Below are 26,578 nucleotides of genomic sequence, written 5' to 3'. Positions count from 1 at the left end.
TATTCCCAGGGGTAATGAGCACTGGGTGACTTAGGATGGGTCAGTGCCTCTCTCTCTGTCTCTCTCCAGTCCTCTCTCCACTTGCATCTTTCTTTTCAGAAAGCCATTAAGGGATGAGATTAGGCACATCAGACCACAGTGCCCTCAGCCCACACTGGGTATCTTGAGGTATTTTTAGATAACCATTATACATTCTGCAAGCTAGTTTATATGCCTGCCTTCTAATACAGGAAAACACACACACACACACACACACACACACACACACACACACACACACACACACACACACACAAACCTGCAGATTTACACAGCTTCCCCTGATGTCTGGTAGTGTTTGACAGGTGGTATTGTCGGTCAGTGGATGGGGTAATTAACACTCATTAGAACTGATCTGTATATGTATGCACATTTGCCTGTTTGCCTGTGGAAGTGTGAAGTGTAATTTGTGAATGTGCAAATGGGGAAAGAAATAGCTGTGATAATGAACAGCAGAAAGATGTTTGTGTGTGTGTGTGGGGTGGGGGGGGGGCTTCTGTTACTTCCTTTGTCTTTCATGCACAGACACAAAAACCCAAGAATGCATTTTAGCTAAACTGATTCAGACATGGCGGTACCATCTTATGAACTTATGCATACAGTATAGTGTGTGTGTGTGTGTGTGTGTGAGCGTGAGAGAGAGAGAGAGAGAGAGAGAGAACTCAAACATAGCATCTGACATATAAAGGTAAATTACTAATACCTGATTTAATAAGGGAAACAAACTGTGATAATCATAAATGATGTTGGACAGCCATGTGTAGTCTGTCACAGAATATTGTTGTTTTATTAACTGTATTAATCAAGAGCCATCAATCCTCATTACACAGTACACTAGTGCAGATGTCTACACACCCTGTCCACACTCATAAGGCCATGGTGGCTCAGTGGTTAAATGCTCAGGGTTGCTGATCAGGAGTTCAAGCCCCAGCACTGCCAATCTACCACTGTTGGGCCCTTGGACAAGGCCCTTAACCCTCCATTGCTCAGTTGTATAAATGAGATAAATGTAAGTCACTCTGGATAAGGGCGTCTGCCAAATGCCATAAATGTAAATGTAAATATAAGCTACCGTATCTCACTCATGCGGAGGGCATGGTCCATAGAGCATAACCTACACTTTGATGCTTTTATTTATTTGTTTGTTTGTTTGTTTACTTACTTAATGTTGTACTTACTCACTGACTAACTTAATTACATACTTACTTTCTAACTGACTTCCTTAATTACTTACTGACTGACCGACTAATTTAGTGACTTACTCATGTACTTATGTACTGACTTACATACTCACTGATTTACATACTGGATTACTTTTTTACTTACTTACTGACTAATTTAGTGACTTACTCAATGACTTACATACTGGCGTACTTACTTACTTATTTATGTACGGATTGACTAATTTATTGACGTACTAATTTATTGATGTACTGACTTAGTTACTGACTTACTCACTGATTTACTAATTTATTGCTGTACTGACAGTTACTGACTTACTCACTGACTTACTTACTAATTTATTGATGCACTGACTTAGTTACTGACTTTCTTACTGACTTACTTATTTACTGATAATTTTGTGACATACCACTGACATACTTACTTACATACTGGATTACTTACTTACGGACTTACTGACTGACTTGATGACTAATTTAGTGACTTATTCACTGACTTATGCACTGGCTTATATACTTATGTATGTACTTACTTATGTGCTGACTTACTTACTTACTGGCTTACTGACTGACAAATTTAGTGACTTACTCACTGACTTATGTACTTGCATGCATACTTACTTACTTATGTATGTACTGACTTACTTACTTATTGCCTTATCGACTGACTAAGTTAGTGACGTACTCACTGACTTATGTACTGGATTACTTACTTATTTACTGACCAAGCTGGTGGCTTACTCATTGACTTACATATTGGCTTACTGACTTACTTACTTATGTACTGACTTACTGAGTTAATTAACCATTAATAAGCAGACTGATACCTCAGTCTGAATAAAAATGTTCACTTGATGTACACCATGATTGGTATAGTGTAAAGTCACTCAGTTTGGGTGAGGGGTAATATTGTCAGCACAGCAGTGACACTGAAGTGGTAGTGTGTCATTATCCGTGGGCAATGGTTCTAGTATGTCAATGACAGCAGCGTTGTCAAGGTTTTAAATCACTGTGTATGTGTTTAAATCACTTCCTGGCCACTTTATTAGACACATCTGTTTTTATAACTTCTATGTGTAAGTTTAAACAGGAGTTCTTTTTTTTCATGCACACATTTTTTGCTTTGCCGTATTCTACTGCCAATCCCACAAGGCTGTTACTCCTTGGTTGCTGCACATATATTTAGGCTAGCATTTGGACAGGTTGTTTTCTGTTAATATGTTGATGCGGCATAGTGTGCAGAGAACTTTGGTAAACATAATAAAGTATTCTCAAAAACACGGCATTGATAAATAATGCATTAAACATCATAGTGGTTCTCAGCTTTTCTTTTTTTTTAACCCAAGGGCCCCTCAGATCGAATGAAATATTCCAGGGCTTCCATATAAATGAAGTCATTATAAATACTTATGCGTATGAGTAAAATGATACAAGAGCATATCTTTAGAAATATCTTAAAAATTGTTTCAGCTAAAATGACGGGGAGTACATTAGGAAACCAGCTAACATGTTTGTTGATGCAGGAGTGGTATTTTAAATGTCTGGTGTATCCTTTAAAAGAGCAGTGTATAATAGCTCAGGGATAGCATACAGTAGAGAACAGATGGCAGTCTGATTATGCATACTAATTTAATATATAGAATAGGATATTAAGCCATGCTGTGTCGATAGTACACCTCTCAGAGAGGTCTCACAGGGTAAGAGCGAATGTGAACTTTTTTTATTTGTGCCCATGCCCTTGGCACAGTAGGTAAACAGTAATGTAAATGTTTAAACCAAATCATGTTGTAGCTTTCCAGCCTGCTCACTGCTTCCTGTTATGCTTTCTCTTTATTCTAGACACACACACACACACAGCTCACTGCTCAGGGAGAGAGAAAGCAATAGAGAGAGATCACATAAAAAATATGAGGGACAATAGTCATTAGTTATTACTACCTCAAGCCCTTCTTCAAACACTTCGCTGCTACACAGCATGACTGCTCAATGAAGGTTGGGGAGCAACACAAAAAGAGAGCCTGAAATTCTGCAGAATAAAGCAGTGGATCCCCACAGAGAGCCACTTTAACAATAATAAATGCTCTCTGGCACTGCTCAAAGTACTGGATCTGATGCTCTATGTGTTTTCTATGAGGTCACTGTTCATATCCAGAAATTTGACTAGCAACTTGGCAACCTCTATCCTTGGGCTTGGGTTTGGAGATGGTGCGAGATCAAGATGGGTCTGCAATTATTGAACACTCTCAACTCATTTCTCTCTGTCACAGCTGTTACCAGAGCAACCAGGACCTCCTCTGTCTACTTTTTCAGGAGACTGAGGTGGTATATCTTCTATGTGTTCTGCCTTTTGCAATACCTCATAGTCAAACTCCACAGCTCAAAGATTTCCCAGTGCAAATTGTCTGTTAGAGCCACAGTTGTTTTTCCTGGACCTGAAGCAGATTCTCTTAAGATTCTCTTAAGAGTTTTACTCGCTGGACTAGGATGTACTGTCATAATTTTTTACTGGGTTTTAGACTGCCCATGTAGATTTCTTTCATTTCTTAAAACATCCTGTCACGTTCTTAATGTAATGGATTTGAGGATGGATGCAAATGCAGATAAGAATTTTTATTAAAGGAGATATAGGCAGACAAATACAAGTCGGTAATCCAAAGCGTGGTCCAAAAACATGCAAAATGTCAGGCGATCGGCAAACAGGCACAAATAGGGCGAGGCTACAATCAAAATGAGGAAACGAAAAAGAACATCAATAACATGGAACGAGAAACGAGAAACAACCGCTTAGTAAAGAGGTAAACTCAATACTGTACAAAGTGCACAGAGACACGAGGGGTTAAATGACAAACGTAATCATTGGTAAACACGGACAGCTGAAAACAATATTGACACACCTTTGGAAAACAACCAATGACGTGCACGTGCATGTGCTTCGGTTCTCCGAGCACACTGCAATACTGCACCGCTGACTCAAGGGGAAATCATAACACATCTAACACCACCTTGGGCTTCCTCTGATATAATAACTCAAAAGGGGAAAACACAATGGAGGCCTGGGGAACATCTGGACCACAAATAATACAGCTTCCAATCAATAATCCCAGTTCTGGTATATCATTATATACAAACTTGCAAATCATGTTTTTAACTGTCTTATTAAAACGTGCAATTAATCCATCAGTTTGGTGTTGGTAGATGCTGATTTTGATGCTTGAATTACTAACAATTCATAAAGTTGACAACTGGCGTTCACGCCACCAACTTATACATCGATGTGAATGGCCAGCCAATAAAAACGAGCCATTAACTGGTGTACTGTTTTATCTACCCCAGACGTCCAGCTATGGAATTAGAAAGTCATTTCCTTGTGGCTTATTGGGACTAACAGTTGTGTCACAGATTCTCATGTTTGTGTGTCCCAACTCACTTTGTACGGTTTGTCATAAACAGTAACATAAATATTTTAAAACAAATGAGTGAGAGAGAAAGAGAGAGAGAGAGAGAGAGATCACAGAAGTATACATGGAACAACAGGGCTCAGGTGTGCCACATTAGTTAATACCTCTCAAGCTCATCCCCAAAACACCTCCCTCCCAGTGCAGACCCACACTAACCCCTGCCTTCACTTGCTACATTCTCTCAACCAGGCAATGCAGACAAAAGCTATTTAAAAAATGTCCCTCTAACTTAAGCTGTTATCCAGTGTTGTTAATATTTGGAGTTGTGAAGTTCAGTAAGTCCCTGTTCACACCTGGTAATAACAGCCACCTCGAGTGATCTGATCACAAGTGGACAGCCGAAAGGCATAGCCGTTTACACCTGACATTCTGAATGTGTCTCTAGAGACCACTTGTGATCGGATTTCATACATCATGCCACTCGCACTTATTATGTCTTCCACTGAGGAAATGAAACAGAAAATGAAACAACAAAAGAAGCTACGAAAATCAGTCTCTGCTGTGAAGAACTCTACTGTTCAGCTCGATTTCCTAACAGTCTCACAATGATTACATATTTTCCAACCAGGGCAATGACACAGTCGATTAGTTGCTCCTTTGTTGCTGTACAGGACGCATCAGGACGCTTTTACATTCACAGGATAAATGTTATGCGTCCCAGACCACCTCCAAATGTGGTTTGAGTGATCGGATTACAGTGCTTCTCTGAGACACACTGGACCCAGTTCACACCTGTACTTAGCACTGACCACTTACAGTACAATCAGATCACCCAAGACTCATGAGTGAACACAGGTGTGAACAGGGCCTAAGATTAATTCTGTGATTGGATTTGTAGTTGGATTTGTGATTGAGTGCTGTGATTAAATTGTCAGGTAGGCTCTATTTTACTAGCTTCAGGTGTCTGTCACTTTTGGTTTATCTTACATTATGCTACTTGATCAATATATGACGAATATATTGTTGTTAATGTCAATTTACTTGATGCTTATACTTTGTGACTTTATGTTGCTGTTGCTGATACCTGTTAAGGTTGCAAATCTAACTTTTGGAATTTCAAGTCTGAATTATTATTATTATCAAGCTATTACCATGGTTGCTTTTAATAAGTGTTGGTAGATTTAAAAGTATCAATATCAGTAAAATATTCAAGACAGGTAGGTCTTGGTTTATGGTTATTTCTGTTCTAAATTTAACTATAGACTAAAATCTCTCAAAGGCAGTTACTACAAATAACATTCAGACACATGACATAGCAAATAATCATCAGTGAAAACATAGAGAAACAATTACAAACAGTCTACATATCACTCTTTAGTAAGGTTTCGAGTAGTTAGGCTTAAATTATGAGCAGTGCAGGTTTATTTTCATTTCTGCACATCTGTGATATGCGGAAATATTTGTAACACAGCACATTTTGTGAAAATGAGTTGAACATAAAGCGAGTTACAGCAGATTACATCAGCATAGACCTCCTTCTCCCTATAGACACACATTGGCTTACAAACAATTCTCGTCTCTCCTAATGTGGCAGGGCGCTAATGTATGAAGGCAGTTAGCAACAGCGGCTAATGCAGCATCTAGGTTTCTTATGTCTATAGTCATGTTGAAGTGCACAATATATATATATATATATATATATATATATATATATATATATATATATATATATATATATATTAACCATTTATGTAACACTATAATATACTTGCATGTGCTCCTGCAGTGGTCACCAACCCTGTTCCTGGAGATCTACCTTCCTGAAGACTTTAACTCCAACCATATTTGTGGCCACCTGACCATCTAATCATTGCCTTAAGACATTCTTGAGCAACTAAAACAGGTGTGTTCGATTTTGGTCGGAGATGAAACCTGCAGGAAGGCAGATCTCCAGGAACAGGGTTGGTGATGACTGGGCTACTAAATTCTGCCCTCTTGGTCACTGAACATAAATTAAACTTGCCTCACGTAACAGGCAGGTTAATCTGTGCACACAACCAATGTTACAAAAACGCTGTCTCACAAAATACCTCACTTCTTTTTCTAAGAGAGTGCTTTTCTAACCTGGGAATGCCCAAATCTTACAATCAGAAGCTTTAACAATTCAGCTATTGGGTGAGCTGCTGATCATCACCTCATAACAAGATTTCATTCATAATTGCTATGATACCTGTAAAGCTAAAAGGCATGGACTTTTTTAGTTAAAATGGGGAAAAAAGGATTATTATTATTATGATAAAAGGCAAAAAAAAAAGTTTTTTTTTAAATAGCCAGAGAAAAGTTAACATATTTTTGATGTTTTTATATGCTTCTTCTTATTATTATAGTTATTATCTTTACTATTATTTCATAGTTATAAAACGTGGTAATGTAATAAAGGCTGTTTCACATGTCACGTGTTCTTGACCTAACAGCCTGCACTTCACCTAATAGGCCTGTAGGTGGCACTTCATTTAACCAACTATGATAGTTTCATCAAATGGTGAATCAGTACAAGATGCAGTACGTACTTAAGAGTAAACTGCACACTACTTACCATTAATGCAACTTCCTGAAATGCAAATTTGTCTGTCCATCCAAACTGGAGAATATTATACATGCCTTTTTTTCTTTGAGCTATTTCACCTTTGTTACAATACTGACAGACTGGCTATGTAGCTTTCAACTGATTTATGAATTAGACCGGGAAATTACCGCTTTGCTCCACATTGTCCAATGAAATTTGAGCGTGTTGTGCCACATCTCAATTGGTTGGTATATACATGAGAAACGGGCATCGGTTATGAATGATGTAATATTTTAAAATATTTCAAGTTTTAATTGAATCGACACCCTAGCTGTCATGATTCGCATCTACTTTTGTTGATATATTCTTGCCGTCGAGCCATTGGCAATCAGTGCAAGAGCCATAGGTTTCCGACCTCTGCTATAGTATAATATTCCTGAACTGCTGTGAATCGACCCTGATAATCCTGTAAAGATAATCCTGTAAATCCAGATACGTCAAACATCATCAACTTTAGGTACGAAGAACGCTGATGAAATCCCCGGTATTGTACAGTACTATAAGAGGAAAACGGATTCAGGTGAACAGGTATAACATAGTCCTTATAAACCTAAGGGGATGTTGATAATGAACTGCTGATAATTATATTCTTACAAACACCAAAGCATATTCTACCCTAGCATGTTAATAATTTATAGCAATCATCTTTAAGCAGCGTTTTCCATGGTGAAGGACATAGAGACACTGGAAAATGAAGTCCAAAAGGATCCCTTTGGGCTGCGTTAGTGTAGAGAATAGACCGGAATGCCTAAAGATAACAGATGCAGAATCCTATTCGGAGACGGATTACACACGCACACACACACACACGCACACACTTAAGTCAGTTTTTAAAGTCAACCCCTGCCTTTAAACACAAGCAGCACTTGCCTTTAAGCACGAAAAATATGGGAGATAGAAAATGCGTACTAAGGAATCAGAGTAGAAATTGTTTTGACTTGCTGATTCTTTACTAAAGTAATACAATTTAACAAAATCAAGAGACAATTCAAAATTGAAAAATACAAAAAGATTAATACCATGATGTATGAATGATAAAATAGCAGACATATGAATAAAAAAAAAAAACCCTAAAAGGATTCTAATATATTTCTGTATTTATACTCCTAGTTGTAGCTTTCACCTTTACTTTAACCCTTGTTATTTGGCAGCTTATGAAACAGCACTTGAGTCGACTGTTTTGCATCGCAAAATGTGCATTGCATAGTAATAAAATACTAATGAGCATGTTTTTGTTCATTGAGTGCACTCTCCTGTAAAGAACAGAGGTTCTCAATCTTATGGAGACCCCGATACAGAATCCCATATGGATTCCTCTGAGATCCTGATGGGCTCGCAGGAGATTTTTTTTTTTTACCAGCCCGTATTTCTAATGTAATTCTATGCATAGACACGTGATTTAAATAATAATTAGTAACAATTAAAACTCTCAGATCTATTATTATGCAAATTTCATTAGCCTTTGTTCAATTTGGAGCTCCTCTTAAGCCCATTTTACACCAGACTGCAGGCATGAAATGCGACGAGACTGACAAATGCGTCCATTTGCAATGGAGTTATTAATGGGACGCAGTGTTCCGTTGGCCTTGTGCACATCAAATCAAAGTAATGATCTAGGTTGTATGAAACAGGTGAGAAAAATGAGGTCACTGGACAATAAAAATTGGTTTAAAAGATATGCTGACCGAGCATTCATCTGCTCCGCTTACAGCTCACTTTAATTTGATTTAGAATTTTATCCATAAAAAAAAAAATTTGGTTCACAAGATTAGCAGCGTCTCAGAATAAGCGGTCACCTCTGATGTCCTCAAAAACCTCTGATGCAAAAAAAAAAAACTTCTTGTGTATTTTATAGGGAAGATAGAAGAGTGTATTTACAGCAAAAAACTCAGTCGATGATAGCCAATCACTGCATAAGTTTGAAGTTGTTATTCTTCAGCATACCTTTATGGAAGTATTAGCTTTATTACAATATAGTTTCACATCAGAGTGATAACATTACTGCAGTCAGATTACAGCATTCAAGTTGAAGCAAAGAAGTAGTCCGATTTTCTAAAATCCCAAAACAGACTGCTAACTGGTATGTGCTCTTACAGTTATTGTATTAGTGCACTCGTTTGTATTAGGACCTTTGAGGGCAAAGGATTGTTTTGCCATACTGCTGACAAAATACTGATGTTTTCTGTACATCGTTGTGGAAGCATGCTCTACCAAGTCATTCTCCTCTCTATGGATTAAAAATACACAATGACATAATGCACGAAAGGCTCTCAATGGATCGCTGAGAACAGGTACAACGAATGTTTTTTTCTACATATTCTACATATTATTTTCTTTTTCAAAGGCCACATTCATATTCTAACCTGCACTTACAGAACATGAATAACAAACTAACCTGTAGCTAGCTGATATTGATGGGTCGTTTACGAATGATTAGTTTGTTTTGAACGAATCTTTTACATGACTCATAGAGTGATTCGTTCCTTTCGTGTTGGCCGCGCATGCACTACATCCTTTCCTTCGTTTGTAACAGGATAACTGCATAGGCTCTGTACAGGAAACAGAAATTATTAGTTCACCTTCCGAGCCTCTTCTTCAGTCCGAGTCTTTCGTTCATTTGTCACGGGGACGTGACTGCAGCATATAATCTGTATTGGATAGAGAAACTAGTTCATAATTCCCAAAGCTTCCTTAAAAGCAAGCGGGTAGTTTAGGTTTTATTTTTACTCTTACAGTTACACGACGTGTTACTGTTTTCAGATTTTAGCTTTTTTATTTCTTGTGAATTTCTGTCTTGATGGTTCTTTTCCATAATGCTGAGTCTGGCAATATAGAGTTAGTTAATGCTTTAAACATTGTCTGTATGATGGGGGAAATCACATTGATAAAGCAAGAGACTTGTTTACAGTGGATTAACTTCTCTATTTATCTTCTCTTCAGAAAATATCATATAATACAAAAAAAGAGGCCACTTGAGCCTCAGTCTATGTGGCGGTCACGTGACAAATGATCGAATGACTCAGACCAGAAGACTCGGGAGGTGAGCTAATTATTTCTGTTTCCTGTACATAGCGTACATGGCCGTCACGTGACAAAAGAATGGACGCCTCGTACCAGGAGACCCAGTTGAGTGGTGAATTAATCAGTGCTGTTTATTTGTCCTTGGCTGCTTTATCATTTCTTCCTTAATCAGAATATGATCAAAGTTCACATAAATAGACATGCTGGGGAGAATTTGGCTATTTAAAATGTAACATTGTAATTTAATTCTGCTCAAATGAACGAAATGAACAAAATGACTTGAATAAAGATTTGTTCATTTTGCTGAATGAGATTCAAAGATCCAGCTCAGTAAAATGATCTGATCTTCCCATCACTGATATATCACTAACTTTTTGTGACAGAGGCAATGTTACATTTTTGTGCCACTGATTGTACATTTTTGTGTTGTCACCGTATTGTCATATTTGATTTGAATCTGACATATCACACTTTTTTCCTGTGGGTGTATCTCAAATGATGTTCTACTGGCTATAAAGTGCATGGGTTTTAGTATACAGTTGTGTTACAGTCGACATTGTGAACATATGGTATATACAATACTGTCCAAAAGTCAGTTTTCAATCAAATGACCAGTCAGTACTTATTGTTGATTGTTGTAGCCAGGACACATAATCTGCTTATTCCAGGCCAGTGATTTGTCCACCCCATCTACGTATTCAACTGGTACAAATTAGACAGAGAAAATATAACCTTTATTGAATTTGAATACCCTGAGCTTGTCATTGTTGTCAAGGAAGCAGCCCGAAGCTGCAGCCGAATAATGTCTTCAGTGCCCTCATTATTTTGACTCTTTTTCATAGATCTGAGACAGTGTGTAAGCTTTTTCATTCTGGGAACCTGGACGGCGTGAAATGGTAAAATGTTAAATCCAGAAAAGGATAAGGCCCATCTGCATTGGCATTGATTAAGTCTCATGGCAGTTTTGCCGTTTCAAGGTTACAGTGGTCTGTTATACCTTAAGAATAAGAAGAGGATGTAGTGGGCCCTCATGTCTTAACTCTTTCAGCACGTGTATGACAGCAAGGAGCTCCAGATTTATTGCATCATAAATCCTCTCTGCAGAGGACAGTTTGTGTCTTCATATGGGCAAGGGAAACGTTTCAGTGGATTACTTTGGTGTTATGATAGGGCAGCTCCTAGTTATACTTCTTATGCTTCGATTACATCAACAACAAAGAGAATGTAAGGTTCTGGAAATTTTCTAGCAAGGGTACTATGGTGAATCTTTCTTTTAGCTTCCCAAAGGCTTGTGCGGTTGCAGGTGTCCATCTTAAATTGCTACCTTTAATAGAGATGGTAACGATGCAGCCACAGTGCTGAAATTCCTACGGGCTACACAATAAAAATTTACAAAGCCCAGAAATCTTTGCCGTTCCTTTATCACTCGTGTTTCAGGCTATTCCGATACTGCCACCAACTTTTTATTATCCATCTTCACCCCTCTGCAGCAAAGGAAGGAAGTGGTTGTCTGATGAAACCTTACAGCATTGAAAAAGATGCTTTTCCTAGTAGTCATCTCAGAACTTTATGAACATGATGAATATGATCAGGCAAAAGTGTATCAAAATACACAATTAACATGATGTCATGGAGAATGTAATTCACAAGCCTGGGAGAACAGTAATGATCTCTCAGCAGTTTAGGCTGCTTTACAGAGTTCTGTGTCTTTCCTCCTCTCAGTATCATGATTACTTGTTGTATCCCTGCAAATGATGATTGTGTTGTGATGGCAGTTACAAAGAAATGGTTAATCATTTGCCTGAATTGCCTAAAACTGTCAAGAAAACATTTAGGTATCTTAACCTGTCAAATCTAAGTCAAGGTTGTGATGCTTGTCAAGCTAATTTCTTGCCGAGTTGCTTGTGTTGACTGTTTTGCAATGGAGGGATTTATAAAAACCTCTGGCCTACTGATTTTTGTCTTTTCACTGCCAACATTCATCAGCAATGTAAAAGAAATTCTTTGCGGCCATTGTTTTAACAAGTTGAGAGAGAGAAATTTGTTTGCTTTATCCGTGCAGTAATTACTCAAGCCCCTGTGTGCCTAGCCCATCCGAGTCAAATTAACACACAGTGTGCTTCTCCTGTAGGCAGAATAGAACATCAGATTAGCATGGTCTTATTTAAATGTATCATCAAAAGTAATAAACATTATAGAATCAAACTACTTACCACATCATATTGAAAAGATATCAGTCTTTTGATACCAGGTGCAACTTGAATAACTACAAACTTTGTAAATTACACTCTCTTATAATGCCTTCATATATTTTGAGAAAACTAAACACACCGATCCAAAACCAAGAACGAGTTGAGTTACTTACTATCAGGGAAATTGAACTATTGGAGAAGTTTGCAAATATAAATAGAATGTCATTAGATTACTACACTTCACACAGAGTACTGTGAAAATACATGCTAAAACTGAGCCCTACAGACCAGCACTACAGCTCCTATTTCTGTTTAATGCACAATAAAAATGAACTTGTTGAAACTATTCCTCACCAATCAACATCGACAGTAATTATTTGTTAATTCATTCATCTTCAGTAAGCACTTTATCGTGATTACGGTCATGGCGGATCTGGTTTCTATGTAGAGCCTACACTGGGTGCAAGGCAGACATACACTCTGGATGGGACAGCAAGGGCAATTTAGTGTAGCCAATCCAGCTAAATGTATGGTTTTGGATGGTGGGAATAAACCGGAGAACACGGAGGAAATTGTAAGGAATTAATTTTTTTTTTACAGAAACCTTGCCAAATAATTATATTCTGGACAAAGAAGACTAGAAGTTGGCTTGGGTGCTGTGGTGCAAGATGATTAAATGATTTATAGGTTATTAGTAGTATTTCGTGATTAATGCAAGATTTTACTAATAATACTAAAAGTGCCAGCCACAGGGCCTCTAGTCGGGTAGACGGTGGGGTGTCTGACAAACTCTGAAGAAGGACCTGAACAATGAGGATAATGAGGTTAGCAACATGAAGTCCAAAGCTATCACTGCCAGTGAAGGAGGCCATCATTAGGCTGAAAAATCAAAACAAACCCATCAGAGAGTGCCACTGGGTCAGAAGTATAAGACCCTGTTATTCAGTATCTACTGTACACTATGTTATTAAATGCTTGTGGACACCTGACCATCATACCCATACACGGTTCTTCCCTAAACTGTTCCCACAAAGTTGGAATTAAATAACTACAGCTATTAGTTGATCAAGTAAATTGGATTTTATTGTCATTAGATTGGATTTATTATTTGTCATTTGTCTATACAATCAATTCTTTGAAGAAGAAGAAGCCTTTTTTGTCACATATACCTTACAGCACAGTGAAATTCTGTTTTCTGCATATATCAGCTTATTAGGAAGTTGGTGTCAGAGTGCAGGGTCACCCATGATACAGCCCCCTTGGATCAGCCCAATAGTGGCAGCTTGGCAATGCTGAGGCTTTAACTGCTGAGTCACCACTGCCCCATTATTGTTTCTTCCAGACCATGGTACAAGACACAACACAATTTCTGTAGTGAAACGTGGAAAAAACGTGTAGTAGCGAGATAAATAGAATAAATTGTCTTGTAGCAGTATTATAGCATTGTCTGGGAAACAATGTTGTAATTTGAATTTTCAGTGATGTTCTTGCTAGAGTAGTGCTGGGAAGGGTTTTGATCAGTCTTGGTGGATGTTGGAAGGCACCAGTGTGTAGAGTAATTTTACTGGCCAATCTATCTAACAAGGAAGAGTCCATGAAAGGGTGGAAGGCTCATCCACAATGCTGTTGGCCTTGCAGATGCAGCATTTCTGGTAGGAAGCATCAGTTGTAGAGAGGTCCATGATATCCTTCTCAGCTGTTTTCACAGTACGTTGTAGGGTCTTGCAGTATGAGACAGTGTGGTTGCCGTACCATGCAGTGAGACAGCTGGTCAGGATGGTCTCTGTTGTCCTCCTGTAGAAGGTAGTAAGGATGAGAAGCAGGCAGGTGGTGTTGAGGGTCCAGGCAAGGTCCTCTGTGACATGCGCACCAAAGAACCTCAAACTAGAGCACCTTATGCCCATTTCCTTCATAATTCATTCAGTCATTACCAAATATAATCACCAAGTTTTGACTTTATGCTTTTCTGTAAGAGTTCACCATATCAATAGATCACATCTCAAGTATTAGATGAAATTTGCTGGTTGGCAGTGTGACCTCCACCAGTCTGCACTAATCATGCGGCACTGTCATTTTACAGTCTGTTGAGAACAGTTGGCAAATTGTCAATCTGTGCCTTAATTTGATCAGTGTCTCAGCATCAAGTGATGCTGATACCCTTTTCATTCATTCATGTTCAGTAAGGGCTTTATCATGATGAAGGTCATGGTGAATCCTGGAGCCTCTCCTGGTAACACTAAGAGCGAGGTGGGGATATACCATTGATGGGATGCCAGTCCATTGCAGAGTACCATGCACACATACATTGATGTGCAAAGCATTCACAGCTAGGGACAATTTACCTTGGGGTAGCCAGTTCACCTAACATTAAGTAGGAGGAAACTGGAGTACCCAGAGTAAACCCACATGGACATGCAGAGAGTCCACGCAGACAGTGTCCTGGAAGCTTCAGCAGTGGTGTCTGACCTGTGGGTGAACAGTTCCACAAAACCTTTCATTTTTGAGTGGTTTGTTAAGTTAACTACAGAGTGGTACAAATACACAAAGTACAAATATACAAATGTATCTCTATCTCAGTTCCATGTATCAGAAATATAAAACGATAATTTTCGATGGGAACGCATACACTGTTATTTCTATCTTTAACATTCTGCCTTTAACTTGTCCATTCTGTCTAGTTTCTTTTGTGTATACATTTATCTGTATTGCTGTCTTTTGAAATTCGTATATGTCCTCATGAAGAAAATTCTGAAGAACTTTGTTCTGCACACAATTAAATAAAAAATATTTTTAATACTAAAAGATAGCTCTAAAAATAGACCTTTTAGTTAGTGAGGTTAAGGATATACTGTAGGTGTTCTTTAGATTTAACCATAGTAGTTTGCTACAGTTGTGTATCTCAAACTATTGTGTATATAGGGCTAGTGATGGTGGCAGATGTAATATAATTAATTAATAATATTATATGTAATTTTATAGGGTTAAATTAAATAAAAAACTAAATATAATAAAATTTAATGAGGCTATATTTTAGCACTTCAGTCAACATATAAACAAATACAGCCTTGTTTTGTTGCAATGAGAAACAGCCTGAGGGCGCTGTGAGATACGGTATTGTGATTGATCCGCAAAAAAGAAGTGGATAGTAAAGAGATAGTAAAGAAAAACACATGCACGTTTCTCTCTCGTTAGGCACGAATGCAAAATGTTCCCAGATCGCTGATGTAACATTTGGTTTCCCAACAAAATCCATCGCAGCGGCAGAATCGGAGAGAAATAGCAGAATTTGCCTGACTGGATTTTGCTCAAACAAACCCACGTCAAACTAACAGACAACACCATATAAGGCGTTTGATTATGATTATGATTATGATAATTTGTGTATTAATATAAACTCTCCCGCTATATGGTAGGCTATAAATACAAGTTAATAAAGCAACTGTTATTATTATTACACTTGTATACAAATCGTTGTACTTTGTACTTGTCATAGTGCCCACTCAAGCAGAAACAGTAACGTGGTGTGTGATGTGACACTACCGCAGGCGGCACTCCACCACTGCAGTGGCAAACTACCATCGCGGTGGTGCGGTTGTCATGGCCACCGTCACAGCCCTATGTGTGTATATACAATGTTTTATTAAGTAGTTAAGCCCTTCTCACTGGAACACTCCCATAAGGTTAATAATACTTAATGAAGGTAGTTAAATTAAAACCCAGTAAAAATGCAATGCAATTAATAACGTGCAGTGGACAGATAGCATAGAAAATTCTGCAGTTTAAGCACACTATTGTTTGACGAGGAAAAAGGAAATGAATTGTGTATATTTAGAAATGCAGAGAAGGAGTGGGTGTCTTTTATGGTGCTTATTTTGTAATTGAACAATCATCTCATATGGGACCTGACCTAGAAGTTAAGTGTATTTGAGAGGAAATTTTCTTCAACAAAAAGAGGATAGTACAGGTATTACTAACATGAAATGAATTACTGCCACCTACTGTTTAAAATGTTCTCTCACATGATTCAGTTGAAAAAAATGAGCTCTTTCAGCCTGGCATGTGCTGTAGTAACTTCTTTTCTATTTAACCAGAACAAATATTATGGGAAAGGTCGACGAGGTAGGTCACCCTCACCCTCTCTGTCAACACCACAGCACAAGTGAAGAAGGTACAGCAGCGGCTTGTTACCTTCTTCAACATCTCAGTTCAACCTAGCTTTTTGTTTAAGAATACCTGATTGTGTGGAGAAGTAAAAATTAGTTTTTAGCCTTGATGTTTTAAGTCACTGTTTTTTCTTTGTTTTTTTTTTTAACATGGCACAGATGCAAGAATAAGGCTTTAGAGGGCAATGTTAAATATTCTATGTATTTTCATTACCTTTGATGCAGGCTGTTACCTGTGGGAAAGTGATGCAAAGTTAAATAGGGGCAGGGTTTGATAAAAACAAAGCTCACCAGAGGCAGAAGACAGTATTATTTTCATAATACAGTTAGCTTTAACATCCAGAAGCAACACTTTTGTGCAGCATTTTTTCTAGCAGCCTCTGACACTAGGCCAAAGGCCAACACACATGCCAAATTCCCTTAGTTATTCATAACAATGAGTAAGACCAAGGAATATAGCTGTGATGTGCGGCAAAAGGTTGTTGAGCTTCACAAAATGGGAAGTGGCTATAAGAAAATAGCACAAGCATTGAAAATGTCTATTTCCACCATCAGGGCAATAATTAAGAAGTTCCAGTCAACTGGAAATGTTATGAATCAACCTGGAATTGGACGTGTGTCTATATTGTCGCAACACACTGTGAAGAGGATGGTTTGAGTGGCCACAAAATTTCCAAGGATCCCAGCTGGAGAATTGCAGAAGTTAGTTGCGTCTTGGGGTCAGAAATTTGATTATAAAGGTTTCAAGAAAAAAGCCTCTACTCTCATCCAAAAACAAACTCAAGCATCTTCAGTTTGCCAGACACCACTGGAACTTCAAATGGGATCGGGTTCTATGCTCAGATGAAACCAAAATAGACCTTTTAGGCAATAAACACCAGATGTGGTTTTGTTGCACACAGAGAGGTAGCCATATGGAAAAGTCCCTCATGCCCACGGTTAAATATGGTGTTGGCTCTTTAATGTTATGGGGCTGTTTTTCTGCCAGAGGACCTGGACATTTTGTTAGGATACATGGCATCATGGACTCTTTCAAATATCAACAGATATTAAATGAAAACCTGACTGTCTCTGCCAGAAAGCTTAAAATGGGCCATGGTTGGATCTTCCAACAGGACAATGACCAAAAACATCATCAAAATCAACACAAAAATGGTTTACTGACCACAAAATCAAGGTCCTGCCATGAAACCCATAGAAAACCTGTGGGGTGAACTGAAGAGGAGAGTCCACCAGCATGGAGCTCGAAATGTGAAGGATGTGGAGAGATTCTGTCTGGAGGAATGGTCTCAGATCCATTGTCATGTATTCTCCAACCTCATCAGGCATTATAGGAGAAAACTCGGAGCTGTTATCTTGGTAAAGGAAGGTAGCACAAAGTATTGACTAAAAGGGTGCCAATAATAGTTGCGCACCTATAGTGAACAAGTATATATTTTTTTGATAAACCTGTGTTGTGTTTTCAATTGTTTATCCATGAAAGCAGAGTATTTTTGTAAATTTTGTCAACAAAAGATCAAAAGGTTAACCAATAAAGACAATCTTTCACAGCCATCTTTGCTCATATTTACCAAGGGTGCCAGTATTAGTGGAGGGCACTGTAGGTATCAGATTAGCTGAGTATCGGTGCATATTCAGGCTTTCCCCCGTAATATTTTAAATATTGTCATTAAATATATGATGGTAATCACTGCTACAGATTGTTAATTTCTATAATTAATTTATGTTGTCTTCGATTAGAGTGGAGAGAGGGCTGATGGAGTAGCAATAATAGCCTTTCTATAGTTCTCTCTAAAGCCTCTTCCACCGTGTGATTTGGAAGACGAAAATGTGGAGTATGACTACTATAGCATGTTACTAGCTTTTCCTGTAGCCTAATTATTTTTCTTTTGCATTGCACTGTTTAGGGTAAAATGTAATGAAGACTTAAGAATTCAGTCACTTGATCGAGTTTTGTGAGGTCAAAACGCTGTTCAAAGTTGATACATCTGGGAGACGTCCAATAAAGCCAGTTACTGTAGTACACTTAATGCTAATATTATTGCAAAGACACAGTTTGAACAAAAGAGATAGTGATCTGTTTTTCAGAAATAAAATCTCATCCTCAGAAACTATGCCTTCAAAATATATACACCCGGCTGGCTGCGTGTATATCCAAACATTTCTGCAGATTTTAAAAATGAGTAAAAACCAATGTTTTATCTTTAACACTGTTATCATTGAGCGATCCTATCCACCAAGATAGGTTTTTGTGGGGTGTTGTATTCTCTCTGCGTGCTAGGATGTTCTTGTTAGCTAAGTGAATATGTCTGTAGGTGAATACTGATATTGTCTTGCCTTAAAAATATCCTCTTGTCTCTTTCTCTCTTCACATGCAGTTTACGGAGAGAGGGCTACACTGTGCAGGTCAACGTCAATGACTACCTGGACATCTACTGCCCGCACTACAACACAAGCCAGCGGGGGGTGCTAGAGCGTGGTGTGGCTGAGCAGTATGTACTTTACATGGTTAGCTACCGTGGCTATCGCACCTGTGACCCACAGATGGGCTTCAAGCGTTGGGAATGCAACCGCCCACACGCACCACACGCACCAATCAAATTCTCTGAGAAGTTTCAACGCTACAGTGCCTTCTCACTCGGCTACGAGTTCAACGTGGGCCACGAGTATTATTACATATGTAAGCATTGTTAGCTTATGTCTATAGCTCTGTAAGCGTTTGATAACTATCCACAGTTTATAAGTATTTTTTTAGCGTCTACAAATGCAATTATTTATTAATGAAATATTATTAGTTAATAATGGTGGCTGAATAGACCAACTTCTTTCCAGGTTGTGATGCATATAAAGAAATGCATTTTGATCTTCAGTGAACAGATACACACTATTTGGTGGCCTGCAAAAATAACATGGCCACATTCCAATTTTGCCATTTTCTACTATATATAGTTATGAGCATGAGCAGATTATACAATTTTAACGTCTGGTTATTCCCAAAAGTAAAAAAGGAGAAAATTGCATTTAAAGATTTAATGCACTGCCTACATCTACATTTGTATCTTATGGGAAAAAAACAGCATTACTTCCACATTGTAAAGGTTTATAAGTTTACAATGGGAAACGAGTTCTCACTTTGAGGATCAGCATCCACATCCACATCAGTGTCTGTCTCATCATCGTTGTCTCTTCACTCCACTGATCTCTGTTCATGCTAACATCACTGGAAAAATAACTGCTGATTAAATAACGTACTGTTCTGTTGGCTAAATGTATTGTTGTTAATGTCTTTTTATGGTAATTTAAACATTTCACATCTTATCTGCTGAATTTTTGTCAGCTGGATCATGCTGGACCTCTCAGATTTAAAGTCTTAATGAACGATAATACAATCGGCTCATTTCCATGATTACCAGATGCCTGAATTGTGGAGTAATTTGGATAATTAGCGTTATGTTGCTTAAATGTAATGTGCTTTTTGTAAGACCCTGTGTTCTGAGCAATGCATATTGTGAAGCTTAACAATCAGCTGACGCCTCCAGTCCTTCCATGGCATCACTGAATTGTAAAGGTTGTAATCTCCTGTTTTATTATGGTCATCGTACCTACGCCCTTAGCCCTAGGTCTGTGATGGCACTCGACACTACTGTATTACATGAAGCACTTGGAACACTGTTTCCTCCCTGTGCACTTGCCACATCACCTCTCCCTTGGTGCTCCAGTAGCTCATGTTTTACAAATTAAGCACTCTTTTAAATGCCTAATGTGTATGCAGACTAACTACCAGGATGTAATATAGTGTTTTAATAGGCTGTCTATTTAATGTAATCGGACAGCTCAGTAAGTGACATGAGATGTATTACTGTGTGTGTATTTTGCAGCCACACCCACCCATCACCATGGCCACAGCTGTTTAAGACTGAGGGTATTTGTGTGCTGTTCTACACGTGAGTTCCATTGCTTTTTCACATACAAACCCACTCACACATATATACATGTATGTTGGATAACAAACTCGATCGAATGGTTTAATATGCATGTTAACTCCAGAATTACTGCCAGATCACATTTAAAATAAATAAATAAATAAAATAACTTTACACATAATGCTTTGAAAGGTTGCCATTCAAATGACTGGAGAAACTCCGTACCTTAGCACATGCACAAACCTTATAATACAAAGGAGTTTGAAATGTTCTGCATTGGGGAGGGTCCAGGATCCTTCTAGAGCCTCATTAGACACTCAGTGCTGTCATTCTCTCCAGGCGTGGCTCAATGATTTTAAAGTCAATGTTAAAATAGAATCAGGGATGCTGGTGCAGGAAAAAAAAACACCTCACTGCTGCATCTCCCAAGAGCTGGAGCTGGCAAACCCTGCATTTATCATAGGAGAGGCGATGCTGATTTACAACACTGACCTGGATTGGTTGAGTTGACATTTTAGTTGGTGTTCATTCTTCTGCAGTTTCACATGCAGGTGATGATGCAGACCAAAACCCTCCTGACTACACAGCCAGGCCTAACATACATAACATCGGTGAGTACACACACACACACACACACACACACACACACACACACACACACACACACACACACACACAAAGAAAACTCAGCACTATGCATATTAATGTTGCATTTCAAAGTTGCATTATTCATTAGATACATATTTATGTATCCAAGCACTATGGTCCATCAACATTTTCTGTAGTAGCTGTCCGATAATGCATTTACTTTAGCTTATACTAGCATTCAGTTTCATAAACACTTTTATATTGTATATCTTTCACTCTCTCTCACCCAACACACAACTTCTTCCTTTACCTGCCAGGAGGAGATTATTGCTGTTTGTAAGTTTGGCTTCTGCAAAGCGTAAAGCATCCACATGAAACACACACACAAGCCTTAATTTCACACAGGGACTGCTTTAAAAGCCTCCAGGTATGCACCGTGTCATAATGCCTGGGATTCTAGGAAGTTCTGTGTGTGAGTGCACATGGTACTGCACATCAACAAAGACAGGATACACAATTTCTCTGGTTGTCAATAGCACTTTAGAGGGTTTTAGAGAGTTGTGTGTATTAACTACGCTTGGAATTAAAATGGACACTACCTTTACATATCTATGTATGACCCTCAACGTGGTTGTATAACGTTGGTGAACTCATGCATATTTTCTATCTTCCAATCAACGTGCAGCCCATCAGTTGACCTTGACATAAACACAGATGTCATCATTGTAAACAACTGATATTTACAATGCCATAAAAAGGGCAGAATGTAACGACTATGTGGCCACTAATTCAAGGTCATGAAATCGTAACGTGTGTGAGAGATGTAGGCTTTTTAATCACACTTATACATCTATATTTTGATTTGTCAAATGAATAAAATAATGCTAACGTTTTTACTCATTTGACATGCTCCCCTGTGCTGAAGGTTTAAACATGCTTTAATTTAACAGCTCAATTTAATGTCGTTTATAATTTTATGTAAAAGCATTTGCTACTCGAGATAACCACTGTCATTGATTAAGATGCTGTCTCCTCCCATTTCCTCTGGGAAAAAGCCCTTTTCATTTACATCTATAGCATTTAGCAGACACCCTTATCCACAGCGACTTACATTTATCTCACTTACACAAATGAGCAGTTGAGGGTTAAGGGCCTTGCTCAAGGGCCCCAGCAGTGGCAGTTTAGCAGTGCTGGGAACTCATGACCTTCCAATCAGTAGTCCAACGTCTTAACGACTGAGCTACCACTGCTCCTGGACTTTAAATGGACAATACTATTAATTAATTATTAGAGTCATATTACTGTAGTAAATATTGGCCTCAAATGGCATTCCATATTTCCATATTTCCAACAACACTGGCCTGAAATCTTCCTGTTTCTGTTGATTTCCGCTTCACTTCGGCTTTAAGTCCAAGATCACATACGTCTCAGTTTCACACGTAACTCTGCTGCAACTCTCTGAATAGCGCTTAAGTCTGTAGTTAGGTTTAGGTTATGAATACTAATGTGCTCAAGTTTGGTATTAAATCCTCACTACGTGCATTGCGTGTAACTCAACTCTGAATAAATATCACCATAAGTTAGAAGTATGATGTGCCGATTTTCTGTGGTACACATTTATGCTGAAAGGATCTATGAAAGATAATATTCATTTACAAATAATTCTTTTAAGTTATATGAATATGCTGATATGTAAACATGTATCTCTTTGTTGTGAGTTGTTATTAGTTGTCTCTGATTGTTTTTCCCTTTCTCACTGGAATAGATGAGTTTAACCACAACATCCCCAAACTGGAGAAGAGCATCAGCGGCAGCAGTCCCTCTCGAGATCGTCTGTTGATGACCGTTGTGATGTTGCTCCTGGGTGCCCTTCACATCTCCTAGCCACTGTCTCCCTTGTGACTTTTCAGACCTACTAGTAGACCTAATAGGGAAATATAGCAGTAGATCTATTACACCCAAACAGTGGCCTTGGGGCCGAGGGCTAGATAATGAGGAATGAGACAAAAATGCCCTCAAGTGAATGGATGGATGATCAAATATCAGAATGGTGATATGTGAACTTGCCTTTTTGATGGAACATCAGCTACTATCTTCTCCTTGGGATATAAAAGATGAAGACCTTGAATGGAATATTGAAGTATTTCTTGTGTAATTATATATATAACTACATCTGGATTCTAGTAGGCTCTGTGCATCTCACACTGCTTATAAAGTCTGTAAAGTGGACTTTGTTGGACAGTCTCAAAAACATACTGCAACAATGAAACTACTGGATGCATCAGTTACCAGGTTGGTGATGAAGGTCAAATAGATCCTCTACAGGATTGTATCCAGCTGTTAGAGGTAGTCGAGGTGCAAGTCTTCCAAGACTTGGTACTTTGAGCCAATCGTGTTCCGAGTGCAATGGAACAAGAAGAATTCTGCTTGCTCATGAATTTGCCAAAATTTAAAATATTGATTAGAAACAGTGTGAAGATGGTCATCAGATTCTAAGCTAACGTCGGTAATGATGACATTCTTGACCTTTTCAGGTTAAAAGCTAAAGTCAGACATGCTGATCTTAGCTCAGCACCCAGAGCTAATGTTCAATTATATTCCCACATGTGACTCCACTGTCTGCATTCTCTTTCTACCTGACCTTACACGTCATACTTCACATAAGGTCTACAGTGAATGGGAAGCAAATGATACTTATTGATAAATAAATGAACCTCTTTACAGGTGATTTCCTGTAATGTTTTACCACCCAGGAAATAACCGTGTGTAATATACCGTGCCTGAGAAGGTGTGTCACTGTTTAGCATAGCAACCATTTTGTAAAAGGACGTGAGTTGTAAACTGCATCAGCATTTTATATGAAAGAATTGCAGTTTGGAAATATGCTTTACTGTACAGTTTACATTTAGTAATAGCTTTGCGTGTCATTGGTGCTTTATTTATTGATCTACAGTATTTACTTATTAGGTGAGTGTAACATGGCTGACTTCTCAAGGTTGTTGTGCGAATCGATATACAATGGATCGGAAAGCAAGATCCAACCATTTAGTAGGATGGAAATCAAAGAAACTGTGGGAAATTTTGTGAAAGGCTGTTTCTTCAGTGTTTCTCCCAAAGGGAATTTATGACATATTCTTTTTTTATATATATATTATTTTGCTATGTGTGTCTTTTTCCCCCCTAGGTGACATGTATAGAAGTGTGCCAGCTACTTCAGATAATCATTGTGAAACCATATACCAGCCAGCCATAACATTAACATAACCAGCTGCCTAATATTGTGCAGGTCCCACTTGTGCCACCAAAACAACTCTGACTCATTGAGGCATGGACTACACAAGACCTCTGAAGGTGTGCTGTGGTTTCTGGCACCAAGACGTGAGCAGCAGATCCTTTAAGTCGTGTAAGTTGCGAGGTGGGGCCCCCATGGATCGGACTTGCTTGTCCAGCACATCCCACAGATGCTCGATCGGATTGAGATCTGGGGAATTTGGAGGCCAAGTCAACACCTTGAACTCTTTGTCATGTTCCTCAAACCATTCCTGAATATTTTTTGCAGTGTGTCAGGGTGCATTGTCCTGCTGAAAGAAGCCACTGCCATTAGGGAACACCGTTGCCATGAAGAGGTGTACACAAGCAAGAAGCTCCCCGGGTGTACTTGGTCTGCAACAATGTTTAGGTAGGTGGTACGTGTCAAAGTAACATCCACATGAATGCCAGGACCCAAGGTTTCCCAGCTGAACATCACACTCCCTCCACCAGCTTGCCTTCTTCCCATCGTGCATCCTGGTTCCATCTCTTCCCCAGGTAAGCGATGCAGGTGCACCAGGCCATCCACATGATGTAAAAGAAAATGTGATTCATCTGACCAGGCCACCTTCTTGCACTGCTCCATGGTCCAGTTCTGATGCTCACGCGCCCATTGTTTCTGAGGTGGACAGGGGTCAGCATGGATACTCTGACCAGTCTGCAGCTATGCAGTTCCATAAGCAGAAAATGCAGTGTGTGTTCTGACACCTTGCTATCAGAGCCAGCATTAACTTTTTCAGCAATTTGTGCTACATTAGCTCTCCTGTGGGATCGGACCAGACGGTCTAGCCTTTGTTCTCCACGTGCATCATGACCCTGTTGCCGGTTCACCAGTTATCCTTCCTTGTACCAATTTTGGTAGGTACTAACCACTGCATACCAGGAACACCCCACAAGACCTGCCAATTTGGAGATGCTCTGACCCGGTCGTCTAGCCATCACATTTTGGCCCTTGTCAAAGTCACTCAGATCCTTACGATTACCCATTTTTCCTGCTTACAACACATCAACTTCAAGAACTAACTGTTCACTTACTGCCTAATATATCCCATCCCTTGACAGGTGTCACTGTAATGAGATAATCAGTGTTATTCACGTCACCTTTCAGTGGTTTTAATGTCATGGCTGATCGATATATGTCAGAATTGGGAAACAGTTGGGTTTTAAAAGAGGCCATTTAGTCATTTTGCTGCACTAATATTCTTATATACAAGTTTAAGAGCTTGGCAAGAATGTATTTAAATATGTGTATGTGTGTTACAAGCGTGCATCTTATGGGGAATGTTGCAAGTGGGTGTGTGCATTTTAGGATTTTCATATTTGTTTAGGTACACATTTGTAACTTTTCAATATGCAAGTATGTGAGACACTGGGGCAGTTTTGTGGAAGATTACACTGACAGTGTTTATTGTTGGAAACAATAGTGCCAGTCATGTTTAGAATGACTAAAACATGTCAAGAATTCATGAATGACAAGAAAAAAATAAAACACAATAAACCATTGTACCTTAAACTTGACTGCAGTCATCATTTAGAAACCGCAAATGGGGAGAAGCATAAAAGAATATTTTATGTTAATGACATAAAATTATGTATTATGCCTCAAACACTTTACCGTGCATTAAATAGGATGAAAATTCTTACTCTGCTGGCTCGGTTTTCTAGCAGAAAAATCTTCCGAAGGAATGCAAGGATATTATCACCTGACTGTGCTAACTGAAAAATATCATTTTTAATTAGGACTTTCTGTTGTGTTAGTGCTTGTCACAACACTAGCTACCTTTCTTCTGGAAAATTGAGTTAGCCATAAACATACATAAAAATATGAAGTACAGTTTCTGGCAGGGTGTCAAAAATACAGTAGAAATCATGAGCGTGTCACTGTAGGACAAACTGTCCTGGTGAGAAAATACTGGAAGTGTGTCGTCAAGAATGTGTTACTTGCTGCCAAATTTATCTTGGAGACTCGTGAACTGACCAGTTGTGTGTGTGTGTGTGTGTGTGTGTGTGTGTGTGTGTGTGTGTGTGTGTGTGTGTGTGTGTGTGTGTGTGTATTATTCATTCATTCATTCATTCATCTTCAACTGCTTTATCTTTGGTCAGGGACTTGGATAAGCCTGAGCCTATGTCCCGGAAAC

At 38.7% G+C, this 26,578-nt stretch overlaps 1 protein-coding gene across 1 annotated transcript in view; it reads left to right on the top strand.

Moving 5' to 3' along the window:
* efna3a (ephrin-A3a) overlaps window positions 1-25,953 on the top strand; it is a 91,695-nt gene extending 65,742 nt beyond the window's left edge. The window contains exons 2-5 of the mRNA XM_017480757.3: window positions 18,999-19,300; window positions 20,499-20,564; window positions 21,083-21,154; window positions 22,897-25,953. Of these exons, the coding sequence (XP_017336246.1) occupies window positions 18,999-19,300; window positions 20,499-20,564; window positions 21,083-21,154; window positions 22,897-23,015 (559 nt within the window). The 3' untranslated portion in view covers window positions 23,016-25,953. The remainder of the gene's footprint in view (window positions 1-18,998; window positions 19,301-20,498; window positions 20,565-21,082; window positions 21,155-22,896) is intronic.
* Window positions 25,954-26,578: the final 625 nt, after the last annotated feature.

The sequence above is a fragment of the Ictalurus punctatus genome, chromosome 12, assembly GCF_001660625.3.
Source record: "Ictalurus punctatus breed USDA103 chromosome 12, Coco_2.0, whole genome shotgun sequence".
Lineage (NCBI taxonomy): Eukaryota > Metazoa > Chordata > Actinopteri > Siluriformes > Ictaluridae > Ictalurus > Ictalurus punctatus.
Note: the sequence above shows the minus strand (reverse complement) of the source record. Positions and strands in the feature narration are given on the sequence as shown.